Source organism: Euprymna scolopes, chromosome 2, assembly GCF_053919585.1.
Source record: "Euprymna scolopes isolate OS-2025 chromosome 2, ASM5391958v1, whole genome shotgun sequence".
Lineage (NCBI taxonomy): Eukaryota > Metazoa > Mollusca > Cephalopoda > Sepiida > Sepiolidae > Euprymna > Euprymna scolopes.
Window position 1 is genome coordinate 198,287,241 of NC_136483.1, and position 13,320 is coordinate 198,300,560.

The following is a 13,320-nucleotide window of genomic DNA, read 5'->3' on the forward strand; positions in this document are numbered from 1 at the left end:
ATATTTGTTTGTAAATTTCACCTACTACGGTTATGCATATTTTTACGAAAATTGTTAACCTTACACTTGTTTGAAGCAGACGATATTTAGCCAAACTAGAGATCTGAATAAAATCATTTAAAATACACATAAAAGAATGTAATACGTTATGAATTCTTTGAATCAAATCATACCGAAGAATTTATCGGCCATTTATGCTTGTAAGTTGGGAATGTATTCGGCAAGTGTCTAACCTTCAAACTGGATCTTTTTCCACGGAGCAGTAAAACTCAACTCGATTTCGTTTTCATTCTTGATGTCGGTTTCCAGCGCCATTTTCCGTTGAATTTTTGAACCAGGTGTATCAATATAAAATGAATACGGCCGTTTCTAAACAAAAAAAAAATGAAAGAATATCAGTTTTAACAGAAAAGTATGTTCTACTTAGGAAGAGCGTCTAGATTGCCAGGTTAATCATTGAAATCATTACTAAATGTTGCTTCAAGTCTGCATTTTTAAGTGCATGTTTTGCCATCTTCCAACATACGGCGCCTAATCTTCCCAAATGATCATCCATCTGGTACCAGATTGAACGTTGCTTTATATCTTTCTATTTAAAAATTACTGAAACGAATTTCTTAATGTATTCAGTCATGGATATGCGAGCGACTACATGAAAGTTAACTAATTCGCACATTCCTTTGAAAAACACGCGTTCATTAATAAAATTTACATTTTTTATGGTTTCCTATTAAATGATTGGCTTCATTTAAAACTATTATGCTAAATTCTAATTATGCATAGAATGTTTCTACATTCTGCATATTTGCGTAGCATTAATGATGGAACATTTCTAACACACACACACGCACACACATACACACACACACATACATACATATATATATATATATATATATATATATATATATATATATATATATATATATATATATATATATAGCACCTGCCCTGTTTTTATGTTTTATGGAACCATTATTGCAGAGTTTTTGAGAATAGCTCACGTTACTTTAAAATTAACAGATTTTATACCACCAGTTTCTAACTTAGTAATAAGGATGATAAAACAAGGTGGGGATAAAAATAAAATATTTAAACAGTTAAATAAAGCATTTGTTCGTTATCCTGATGCTTTTGAATCGTTTAAGATAAACCAGACTATATTAATAAAGGAAATCCAAAACTATATTAGCAATGTATAAAATGTATTTATAATTACATACAATAAATTTATATATATATATATATATATATATATATATATATATATAAATATATATATATATATATATATATATATATATATATATATAAATGTATATATTTAAAAATATTTTTAACCTTTATATAAATAAATAAGAATGTAAATATACTAAATACTAATCATAGTGGGGGTGATAAGTAGTTAAATGGATTAATCCTAATCTTATAAATACAAGGCTGATAAATTAAAAATATATCCATTTTAAATATGGAAATTGATGAATCGCACAGGTAAGAAATTCATTTTTATAGTATGAAAAGGTTAGTAATTGAAATCAAGAATAGGAAATTGGATCAAATGTTTGTAACATGTCTTCTTCCTAAGATTAAGGGTGGTGGTGTTTGATCAACACTGCTGGGGGAGCCATGATGTAATATACTGTTTTGTTTTTAAATCCCCGAAACAGTGCTTCATGGTAAACAACTGATGATCCCTTGAAAAATAAATTATTGGTATTGTAGTAAATTCGAGAGCGAGTTGATGCAGTGATTGCAGGTGATTAAATGACTTACTGACTAGATGGTTTTCTAACGAATGATAAAAAATATTTTTTGTATAGTTTTAAAGGTTAAAAACTTCAAAGACTATATATATATATATATATATATATATATATATATATATATATATATATATATATATATATATATATATAAGTGATCTTATCTGTGTGTGTGTAAAGGTCTCTACCAATGAATCTACTCTCTGAATTGTTGGTCTACAGACTATGCTCGAAACTTTATAGATAGGGGATTTGGACCTGTGCAACAATATCGATTTGGTTGTTAGACGGTAAAAATAGCTGCTTCAGGGTCAAAATTGAAAAAAAAAAAGAACAGTTAGACATTGGCAGAAGTAAGTCGACTAAACCTGTTATTACTTCTGTGCAAGCGCAAATATAGATTAAAAACGTTTAATTTTTAACTTTTTTTATTCATCTATCAATATTCATCTCTAAATAGGTCAAACGGTGTTGACTTTTTGTTTTGACGCTAGCTGATGACACCCAAGTCATATTTGTTACCTTTTGAAATCATTACTGTTTTGGTTACGATATAATAATCAAGAGAATACAATAATTAATATGGAATCTGCATGTTTTATATGAAAATAATATACAATAAACTCACCGGACTGAATAATTCAATTTGATATCCATTGGGAGCGTCTTCGTTCATCATATAAAGATCGTAGACAACTGGACCAGTGAATGGAAAGAATGGAGCCTCGTTGTGAAGGGAAGCATTTGGAAACTTGATGATTTGGCAGAAAGTCAGACCTGTCACTTGCTTCATCAATTTGCCTGTGCAAATCTCGTGTTTCTTCACATTATCAACAATCATTTTCTGTTTCCTCTCAGCATTACGATGGACGATGTAGAAATCAGTCCTGCAAATTAAAAGAAAGATTTATGATTAAGTCGAATGAATTATTTATTTTATAAAAAGTGAAAGTTGATGCAAGACAAAATTGATACAGAAATCTTTTTAGAATTTACTTACTTCAGGTTGAAAATTTCCATCTTTTTCTCAGGAATTTGCAAGTCAAATTTGTTGTTAGCAATATCCAATCTGGCTCCAGTGCTTGTGTGGGCAACTGTTACCATTTTTAGGCCAGCACGAGACACATGGGCATCCACAGACATTTCACCTTTGACTTGAACTGAAGCACTGTAAAAATCAAATGTACAATACAAATGAATATTCCATCAAATTATTATTATTCAATTAATTCGAGGGAAAATTAGTAATATGTATAAATAGTAAACTTTTTATTCAAAGTCTATAGACTTGCATACACTTGCCAAATGATAGAATTATTTTTTGTTATGAAATGGTATTCTAAATAGAATTCAATTTTTATTTTTTTAATAGTGTGCCTATTATCAAACAAAAACTTTCTTGGTTATGTCTACTAGACTTTACTAGATATTTGTTATGGATTTATTAGCATTTCTTAATGCCTAAATTTATTTACAGTTGCTGGAATTCATAAAGAAACGATACTCTATTAATGGCAGTTATGTTCTATTGTGTTGTTTTAGCTTGTGTGATCGCAAGTGTCTGATGTTTTATTGTACCATTATACTTAGTGCAACCAGTAAAGTAGAAAGAGGTAAAATTTGTAAAGAATTTACCTTGGTTTAAATTCGACATTCATTTGGAATTTTCCTGCTTGAAGAGATGCCTTAGCATCAATAGAAATACTTCCAGTTGAAGACATAGTCAGGTTGAGTGGCAAACCAACGCAGGTGGGAATAATCATGCGGCTATCGAGAAGCACCATAGTTTTGCTGAATGACAAACTTTGCATACGCATCAGTTTCTGAAGAGAAGACTGCAATTCACTCAAAGATTTCTCATCCCAATAACGAAGCTCGTTTCCAAATACGCGGAGGAAAGCAGATGAACGGAACGATTCCATATTTTTATCAAACTGAAAACAAATATAAACAATAAAATAATGAGACTTTAAAAATGAAAAAAACAACTTTGACAATCGGATCAAATTTAATTGATCAACTTAAAAGACTGATCTCTCGGAAGGCAATTTGGGTATTCATGCTAGTGGTAAAGATGATCTCAGTTATCCTCCCTTGACGACATTTTTCAAAATAGAAAAATAAAATGTTAAACTAAATTACATGAATTTCAGTCCTACATTACTAAGAACATAGAATAATGTTTTAAACGAACTTTTAATGGGTTGACAATTTGAAATTCAAAATGGCGTAATGAAAGAAAACTTTAAGGTATTTGCAACTTCTCTTCCAATTTTCGGATTTTTTAATCATGTCCGAACGCATTTTATTTCCTTTTGACGGATTGATTGTTGCTATTTCTTCTAATGAGTTAAGAGCAAAATTGATTCACTCATTGATATAATAATTAAGTGATTCATTTTGTGCTACGAAACAGATACCATCAAGAATTGTAAATGTCAACTGAATAAGTTGTAAGATGGTCAAGATCATGAAATTTGGAATACAGACTTTTGTCATTTATTCATTATATACTCTGTAATTACATTGAGTTTCTTCAATAAGGATTAGTATATGTAAAAAGGAAATATAAGTGAATAAAGAATATTTCCACAGAAATACACACACACACACACATATGCCCACTGGGAGAGTGCAAGTCCTATAATAATAAAAAAAACAGTAATTATGTTGGTTATGTTGATTACACAAAGACTACGCTATCCCGTCGCATTACTATGCATAATGTAGAATCTAGCGCTATGTTATAATATTTACCAATAAAAAACATAACTGCCTACCTCCGAAGTTAGAGAAATTTTGGTCAGTAACACACAAATAATACACCATGAAACCAAAGTTAAAAAAATCAAATTTTTGGAAGTGGTATATATAAGAACTCAGAAACCTGTACTAAATCTTTCCCTCCCCACTGAGCACAAACGGCCTCGCACGCATTAACCGTTTCTACTACTAATAATCACCACCCTGTCAGCTCAACTAAATTTTACACATTCTTCTGACGATATCTTGACAAAAGTCGAAAACCAAAAACAAAAAAATCATGACGTATTTCGAAGCAAAAAATCTAACTATGGGACATTTATTAATACCTTTGAATATATACACAAAAAATGTCATCAGAAAATTTTTAAAATAAAACAGATATAACTAAACAAAAGCTCTCTGTTGGCTTCAACAATGTTTGTTTATATATATATATATATATATATATATATATATATATATATATATATATATATATATATATATATATATGAAATAAAATGGAGGTGGAAGGACCTGGATACTCAACATTTCGCCCGATTTATGCGGGCTTCTTCAAGAGGGATGGTCATTGATTTAATCCAGCTCAACAATCATACTGTCGGAATGGAAGGAAAACTTTACCCTCCATTTTATTTCATATCCTCGGATTTAATCCAGCTCAACAATCATATATATATATATATATATATATATATATATATATATATATATATATAGTAATTTATAAAATATATATGGCGATTAAGCTACACTGAATATTCTGCGTTTCATCCAACTATAGGATTCGTCAGGCTTATGCGCGAATTCTGTCGTTGCTTCTTGTTTTTATACATGTTGAGGATTACTAGTTGGCCAATCAGCTTTCTAGTATCCACCGCGCCCCTTCCTACCAGCCAATGGGCATGCATTTTATCAAACAAAGGATCTGTTTTAGAGCTAGGTTAGTGGTTTTAGGTGGCCGTTCTGCTTCTTTTTTTTTTATACATATAAATATACCTATGTGTACACAATAATGCACATATATATACATATATATATATATATATATATATATATATATACATGCGTGTGATCGTTTATGTATATTCATGTTTATTTAATTTATTTATTTGTTTGTTTTCTATTGTTATTGTTAGTTTTAAAGCTATTTTGTATCGCTATCCTAGAGTAAGTTTTATTTTGTGAACACAGTTGTTTGCTATTTCCCGCCTACAGTTTAATAGATTTTGAGGTTCTTTAAAGTACAGGATAGAAAGTTTTTCATGGAGGCATAATTTACATGGGTCGTCTAAATGTCTGCATGTGGTAGCTTGTCTTATTATTTTCCATTCGACTACCGGCGAATGTCCGCTTTCTTTGAGTTCCCAGTATTTATTCGCTAGTGTTGTTTTTATACGGTGTTTTTTATTTTTGAATGTGCTTTTGTGGTCATAGTATCGGGTTTTGAAATCTAAGGAAGTCATGCCTATGTAATATTTTTTGTTATTCGGGTTTTCTTTTGCAAATATTGTTGCTTGATAGACTACGCTTTTTGTTAGACATTTGTTTTGGACTGGGCAAAGTGTGCGGTGTCTACAATTGCATTTATCTTGTTCGTTATTAGTATTTTTATTTATGGTATGATTGTACTTGTCCGGGGTTGGTTTGTTATTATTATTATTATTATTATTATTATTATTATTATTATTATTATTATTATTATTATTATTATTATTTCTGCTAGTGTTGTTTTTATTTCTGTCCTGGTGTCTACTTTTTTTTATTGTTTATTTTGTTGTTGTTTACATTGTTTTCATTTAGTATTTTGTTATTATGTGCCTTAATTATCATCTCTAAATTTTCGCAACAACTGTAAGATAACTTCAAGGTATTTTTATCGAAGATTTTGTGTAAGGGGTTGGTTGCGGGAAAGTGTTTTTCAATAAGATCTAGAAATTTCTTGCCAAGTTTTGTTTTTAACATTTGATTGTATGGGGCCGTATACCAAATTATAATTATTCATTCTATATACCCTCACAAGCATATTCGATACTACGGATATCGGCCTATATAGAGATGACGGACTAGCTATAATAAAAAAAACTCCAACAAAGTCAAGGGAGAAAACTTTAAGAAAATCATACACAAAGAAATGAAAAAATTAGGCCTAAAAGCGGACATATCAGCTAACATAAAAATAACAAACTTCCTGGACGTCACGTTAAACTTAGATAAAAACACATATGAACCATACTTAAAAGATAACACTACTCCAATTTACGTAAACCCTAAGTCCAACCACCCACTATCAATTATAAAACATATTCCTAACTCGATCGTAAGTAGACTCAGTAATAACTCAAGCGATGAAAATGCATTTAACAGGTTATCCAATATTTACGAATCAGCCCTAAAAAACAGTGGATACAAAAATATAGATATCAAATATAAACAACAAAACACCAACAACTATAATAAAATTAAAAACAGAAGAAAAAGAACTATAATTTGGTATACGGCCCCATACAATCAAATGTTAAAAACAAAACTTGGCAAGAAATTTCTAGATCTTATTGAAAAACACTTTCCCGCAACCAACCCCTTACACAAAATCTTCAATAAAAATACCTTGAAGTTATCTTACAGTTGTTGCGAAAATTTAGAGATGATAATTAAGGCACATAATAACAAAATACTAAATGAAAACAATGTAAACAACAACAAAATAAACAATAACAAAGTAGACACCAGGACAGAAATAAAAACAACACTAGCAGAAATAATAATAATAATAATAATAATAATAATAATAATAATAATAATAATAATAATAATAATAACAATAATAATAATAATAATAATAATAATAATAATAACAAACCAACCCCGGACAAGTACAACCATACCATAAATAAAAATACTAATAACGAACAAGATAAATACAATTGTAGACACCGCACACTTTACCCAGTCCAAAACAAATGTCTAACAAAAAGCGTAGTCTATCAAGCAACAATATTTGCAAAAGAAACCCCGAATAACAAAAAATATTACATAGGCATGACTTCCTTAGATTTCAAAACCCGATACTATGACCACAAAAGCACATTCAAAAATAAAAAACACCGTATAAAAACAACACTAGCGAATAAATACTGGGAACTCAAAGAAAGCGGACATTCGCCGGTAGTCGAATGGAAAATAATAAGACAAGCTACCACATGCAGACATTTAGACGACCCATGTAAATTATGCCTCCATGAAAAACTTTCTATCCTGTACTTTAAAGAACCTCAAAATCTATTAAACTGTAGGCGGGAAATAGCAAACAACTGTGTTCACAAAATAAAACTTACTCTAGGATAGCGATACAAAATAGCTTTAAAACTAACAATAACAATAGAAAACAAACAAATAAATAAATTAAATAAACATGAATATACATAAACGATCACACGCATATATGTATATATATATATATATATATATATATATATATGTATATATATGTGCATTATTGTGTACACATAGGTATATTTATATGTATATAAAAAAAAGAAGCAGAACGGCCACCTAAAACCACTAACCTAGCTCTAAAACAAATCCTTTGTTTGATAAAATGCATGCCCATTGGCTGGTAGGAAGGGGCGCGGTGGATACTAGAAAGCTGATTGGCCAACTAGTAATCCTCAACATGTATAAAAACAAGAAGCAACGACAGAATTCGCGCATAAGCCTGACGAATCCTATAGTTGGATGAAACGCAGAATATTCAGTGTAGCTTAATCGCCATATATATTTTATAAATTACTAACTAGCTCTACCTACGTATTGAGCACTTTTGAAGTAAATACTTAAAGTTTACGCATAAATCTATACTTTCGTATAGTAAATTTATGTGAATAAATGAAATAGTTATATATATATATATATATATATATATATATATATATATATATATATATATATAAAACTGTACATAAGGTCAGAAAAACATTGGTACCGTCGGTTCCAAGCCCAACATAAGGGGACCAGTTAATGGTAAATAATGTTAAGCTCTTGTCAGCCATATTCTTTCTGTTTATCTTTCTGAGAAAAAACCAGGACCGCACACATTATCTCTAATTATGTTAATTTTTATTTAATTATAACTTGTCTGTCCCTATTTCTATAGATTTTGTTTTAATATCAATTTTTTAATTATTTATTTAATATATTTTATTAAATATATGTTTAAATTTATTTTGTCCTATTCTGTTCTTAATTGACATTGCTTCCGGTCTTAATCGGTTATTTATGACCGGTCCAAGAGAGGCATTAATGTATCTTATTAATTCTTTAAACTTTTTGTCGTCTTTATTTTATTTTGATTAAAGGGGGTTACTCATGAATCATTGCTTTTATATTTTATTACTCATTATTCATACGTCAGGACATATATGACCACCTTGCACTCACACATCTAGGAAACGACACCTTATACACCTCCACTACTGACTTTACACCCACATATATCGAAAACAACATCAACACCGCATGGGCCGACATATGTAGAATTAGAAAATAAAGAATTAAAAAAAGATGTTCCATCTATGATCACTTGAGTTTTAATAAGATAAAGAAAATAACAAATGTCCATAGAAAAGTCAACCCAGTGTTCCTCGTCCCTCCTCCTATCTCCATATCCTCAACAACCACATCCCCTAACCCAAACACCCCAACAGCGGGCCAAGAGCACCCCATCCCGCACACACCCTTTCCTCCCTCCTCTTTCACATCCTCTTTCTCCATCTCTCCTTCAATAGCTAACCCATGCCAGCCAACAAGCGACTCGTTTGACCTATGTAGACCAGGTCATTCCACTGAACAAGCAACGATAAATAAACTAAGCAAATAAATGGATAATACATAGCAGCTGAAAAATGCAACGAAATAGATATAGAATACACATAAAGATCATACAAAAGCAACACGCATAAACTAGAAAAAAATATATATACATATATATGTATATATATGTATATATATATATACATATATACATATATATACATATATTAAAAGGAACAAAAAAGAAAAAAACAAAAAATCTAACAACTACAACATTATGTTAATTACCTAAAACACGCTATACATATTATACCCCTCCTTATAGTTGCTGCGAGGCTCCACACAGCCATTTAATTCATTTTTCGCTCCATCCAGAATGCTTTGAATCGAACTGTCACATCTATCATTTGAAAAGGGGACTTTTCCTCGAAATATAATGGATTATGTCACAGACATAACAAGTAAGACATTTATACTTAATACAATTGAATAAACATATGTATATATAGACATATATGTATGTACTTATTGATTTGTAAATCGCCACTTGTTCTCGTCTTCTCTCATCAACACCGACTATATCTCATTTCTCGCATTGTGATAGCCTTCTAAATCTCTACTACATATTTTATTACATTTTTTATATATTTCTTTATATCTATTTTATTATATTTTTTATACGCTTTTAATTTTTATTAATTAAAATCAGTATTCCATATGCTGCTATTTTATTTTTATGTTTCGTTACTATATATCTGGGTATGTTTAATTGGAATCAGGTGACGTTATTCGAAGATTAGCTTCATCATGCCAGTTTAATCAAATAGTTTAGTTAAAATGGTTCGAAAAATCTGGACTTTGAATAAAGTAACAGTTAAAACATATGCACATGCATAGCCAATAATTTTTATATTAAATTAAAAAATTATACCATATATGTAGTGTGTTTGTGTATGTGTGTATCTTTGTGTATGTATTTTTCTACTGAGAATCATTGGAACCATTTAGTAAGATAACGGCCATCGAACACCAGAAAGGTTTTTTTTTTTTACTTATATACTTATATTTAATGGTGATTTACTTATATACTTACATTTAATGGTGATTTACTTATATACTTACATTCAATGGTGTCTTTGCTTTCAACTTTGGTTCTTTCACGCCGACCGGCCCAAAGAAGTTTTCCAGAATTTTCTCCACACCTTGGACTCTACCGTCAAATTCTAGGAAGTTGATGGCATGACCAAATAAATCAATGGTAAGGTTTAAGTTAGCCGATCTTGGAATGAAAGATTTCTGTGAAAAGATGACATTGCTATCGACTTTAGCACCAGTGTTGATTGAATCAAAGAAGAATGATCCTTCGTAATTCCTGGAGAATTTCCTTTGGTCAAGGTTGAATTCTTTCTTAAGTTCTTCATCTTGGACAATGTTGCGGATATCCTGCATATGTGGATCTGAGGTTTCCATCAAGTTTGTCAGATGAGACCAGACAAAAGATCCAACTTGATTGGACTTTTCCTTTTCTAACACTTGACGCACTTCAGATAAAATATTTTGACTGGGACATTTCATCAAGCCAATGTAAGCATTAATACGTAATTCAGAATCTTCAGATTCATCACGGAATACTCCCATCAAGTCTGAGCGCTGCAGGTAAATGAAAAGAAAAAAAATTCTTATATTATTATTAAAATAAAGTGTATTCAAACATATATGACATCTTTTTCGGATTTTCTTTAATCAAATTTGTATATAAAAACATTGAAACCAGGCAAATTTAAAATCGTATAAATATTCCATGTTAAATTAACTTCAGAAATTATATAATTACTGTCAATTAAAGATTGTAATATTATCCTTATATTCAAGTGTCTAGAAAACAAGAATAATATTCACTTACCACAGCATCACATGGAATTCTACGGAAAGCATCCATAGCTGCAATTCTTATTTCATCACTGACATCTTGACGAGTGAAACAACGACTCAAATAAGACACGGCTTCATGGGAATGACCAATGTTGCCAAGTGCTCGAAGAGCAAAAACGATTTTTCTGGCATCAACATTCTGATCGTTGCAATCGTGTGTGAGATGCATCAGTTTTCTGATGAGAGTAGAAATTTCAGAATCTTTTCCACATTCAGGTCGTTCATTGCAATAACTGCTTGCCAAAGATGATACGGCGAGGAGAATGTTTCCAGAGACATCGTGTTCATCTAATAAAGGCTACAATAAAAGAAAAAAACAAAAAAAAAACGAAATTATTTTAAACTGATTGATAGAAATTCAATTTTAAATGATGCACAAACAAGTTAAATGTAATAAATTTTCATTTGCTATATTTTATTTTAAAATAATTATTAGATTGTTCTGTGCATAATTGTCTTACCATGATAGCTGCAACCATTTCTTTTGAAGGATGATGAACAAAGGATAAAGACAACAGCCACGTTTCAGCTTCACTGCCGGTGACGTGTTTCCTTGAGATGAGGTCTTGGATCATACCAACCGAAGCTTCGCTTCCTACCATAGGAATTGCATCGTGAAAATATTGTCTGTAAAATGACATAAGATATTTGTATTTCGATACAATATTTAAATAATGAATCTTAAATAACAAATTTTTTTCAAGAATTATACAAATTCTATCTTGAGACAAATGTTTAAATGCTTCTAACTTTGCTACAGGATATTCTGATAATCTAAAATAAGACGTTTCTTTAAAAAATTTTATAGATTTCTTTTCAAAAATTTTATTGATAAATTTTCTTTCAAAAATTTTATAGATTTCTTTTCAAAAATTGTATTGATAAATTTTCTTTCAAAAATTTTATAGATAAATTTTCTTTCAAATATTTTATAGATAAATTTTCTTTCAAAAATTTTATAGATTTCTTTTCAAAAATTTTATTGATAAATTTTCTTTCAAAAATTTTATAGATAAATTTTCTTTCAAAAATTTTATAGATAAATTTTCTTTCAAAAATTTTATAGATAAATTTTCTTTCAAAAATTTTATAGATTTCTTTTCAAAAATTTTATTGATAAATTTTCTTTCAAAAATTTTATAGATAAATTTTCTTTCAAAAATTTTATAGATAAATTTTCTTTCAAAAATTTTATAGATTTCTTTTCAAAAATTTTATTGATAAATTTTCTTTCAAAAATTTTATAGATAAATTTTCTTTCAAAAATTTTATAGATAAATTTTCTTTCAAATATTTTATAGATAAATTTTCTTTCAAAAATTTTATAGATTTCTTTTCAAAAATTGTATTGATAAATTTTCTTTCAAAAATTTTATAGATAAATTTTCTTTCAAAAATTTTATAGATAAATTTTCTTTCAAATATTTTATAGATTTCTTTTCAAAAATTTTATTGATAAATTTTCTTTCAAAAATTTTATTGATAAATTTTCTTTCAAAAATTTTATAGATTTCTTTTCAAAAATTGTATTGATAAATTTTCTTTCAAAAATTTTATAGATAAATTTTCTTTCAAAAATTTTATAGATTTCTTTTCAAAAATTTTATTGATAAATTTTCTTTCAAAAATTTTATAGAAAAATTTTCTTTCAAAAATTTTATAGATAAATTTTCTTTCAAATATTTTATAGATAAATTTTCTTTCAAAAATTTTATAGATAAATTTTCTTTCAAAAATTTTATAGATAAATTTTCTTTCAAATATTTTATTGATAAATTTTCTTTCAAAAATTTTATAGATAAATTTTCTTTCAAAAATTTTATAGATAAATTTTCTTTCAAATATTTTATAGATAAATTTTCTTTCAAAAATTTTATAGATTTCTTTTCAAAAATTTTATTGATAAATTTTCTTTCAAAAATTTTATAGATAAATTTTCTTTCAAAAATTTTATAGATAAATTTTCTTTCAAATATTTTATAGATAAATTTTCTTTCAAATATTTTATAGATTTCTTTTCAAAAATTTTATAGATAAATTTTCT

General features: G+C 28.6%; 1 protein-coding gene across 1 annotated transcript in view; it reads right to left on the minus strand.

Annotated features, from left to right (window-relative positions):
• The window catches only part of LOC145241310 (uncharacterized), a 119,621-nt gene that overhangs the window by 59,063 nt on the left and 47,238 nt on the right, over window positions 1-13,320 (minus strand). The window contains exons 9-15 of the mRNA XM_080104123.1: window positions 11,738-11,903; window positions 11,248-11,574; window positions 10,467-10,994; window positions 3,402-3,700; window positions 2,767-2,934; window positions 2,395-2,653; window positions 234-369 (exon numbers count right to left, since the gene is read on the minus strand). Coding sequence (XP_079960249.1) covers window positions 234-369; window positions 2,395-2,653; window positions 2,767-2,934; window positions 3,402-3,700; window positions 10,467-10,994; window positions 11,248-11,574; window positions 11,738-11,903 — 1,883 coding nt within the window. The remainder of the gene's footprint in view (window positions 1-233; window positions 370-2,394; window positions 2,654-2,766; window positions 2,935-3,401; window positions 3,701-10,466; window positions 10,995-11,247; window positions 11,575-11,737; window positions 11,904-13,320) is intronic.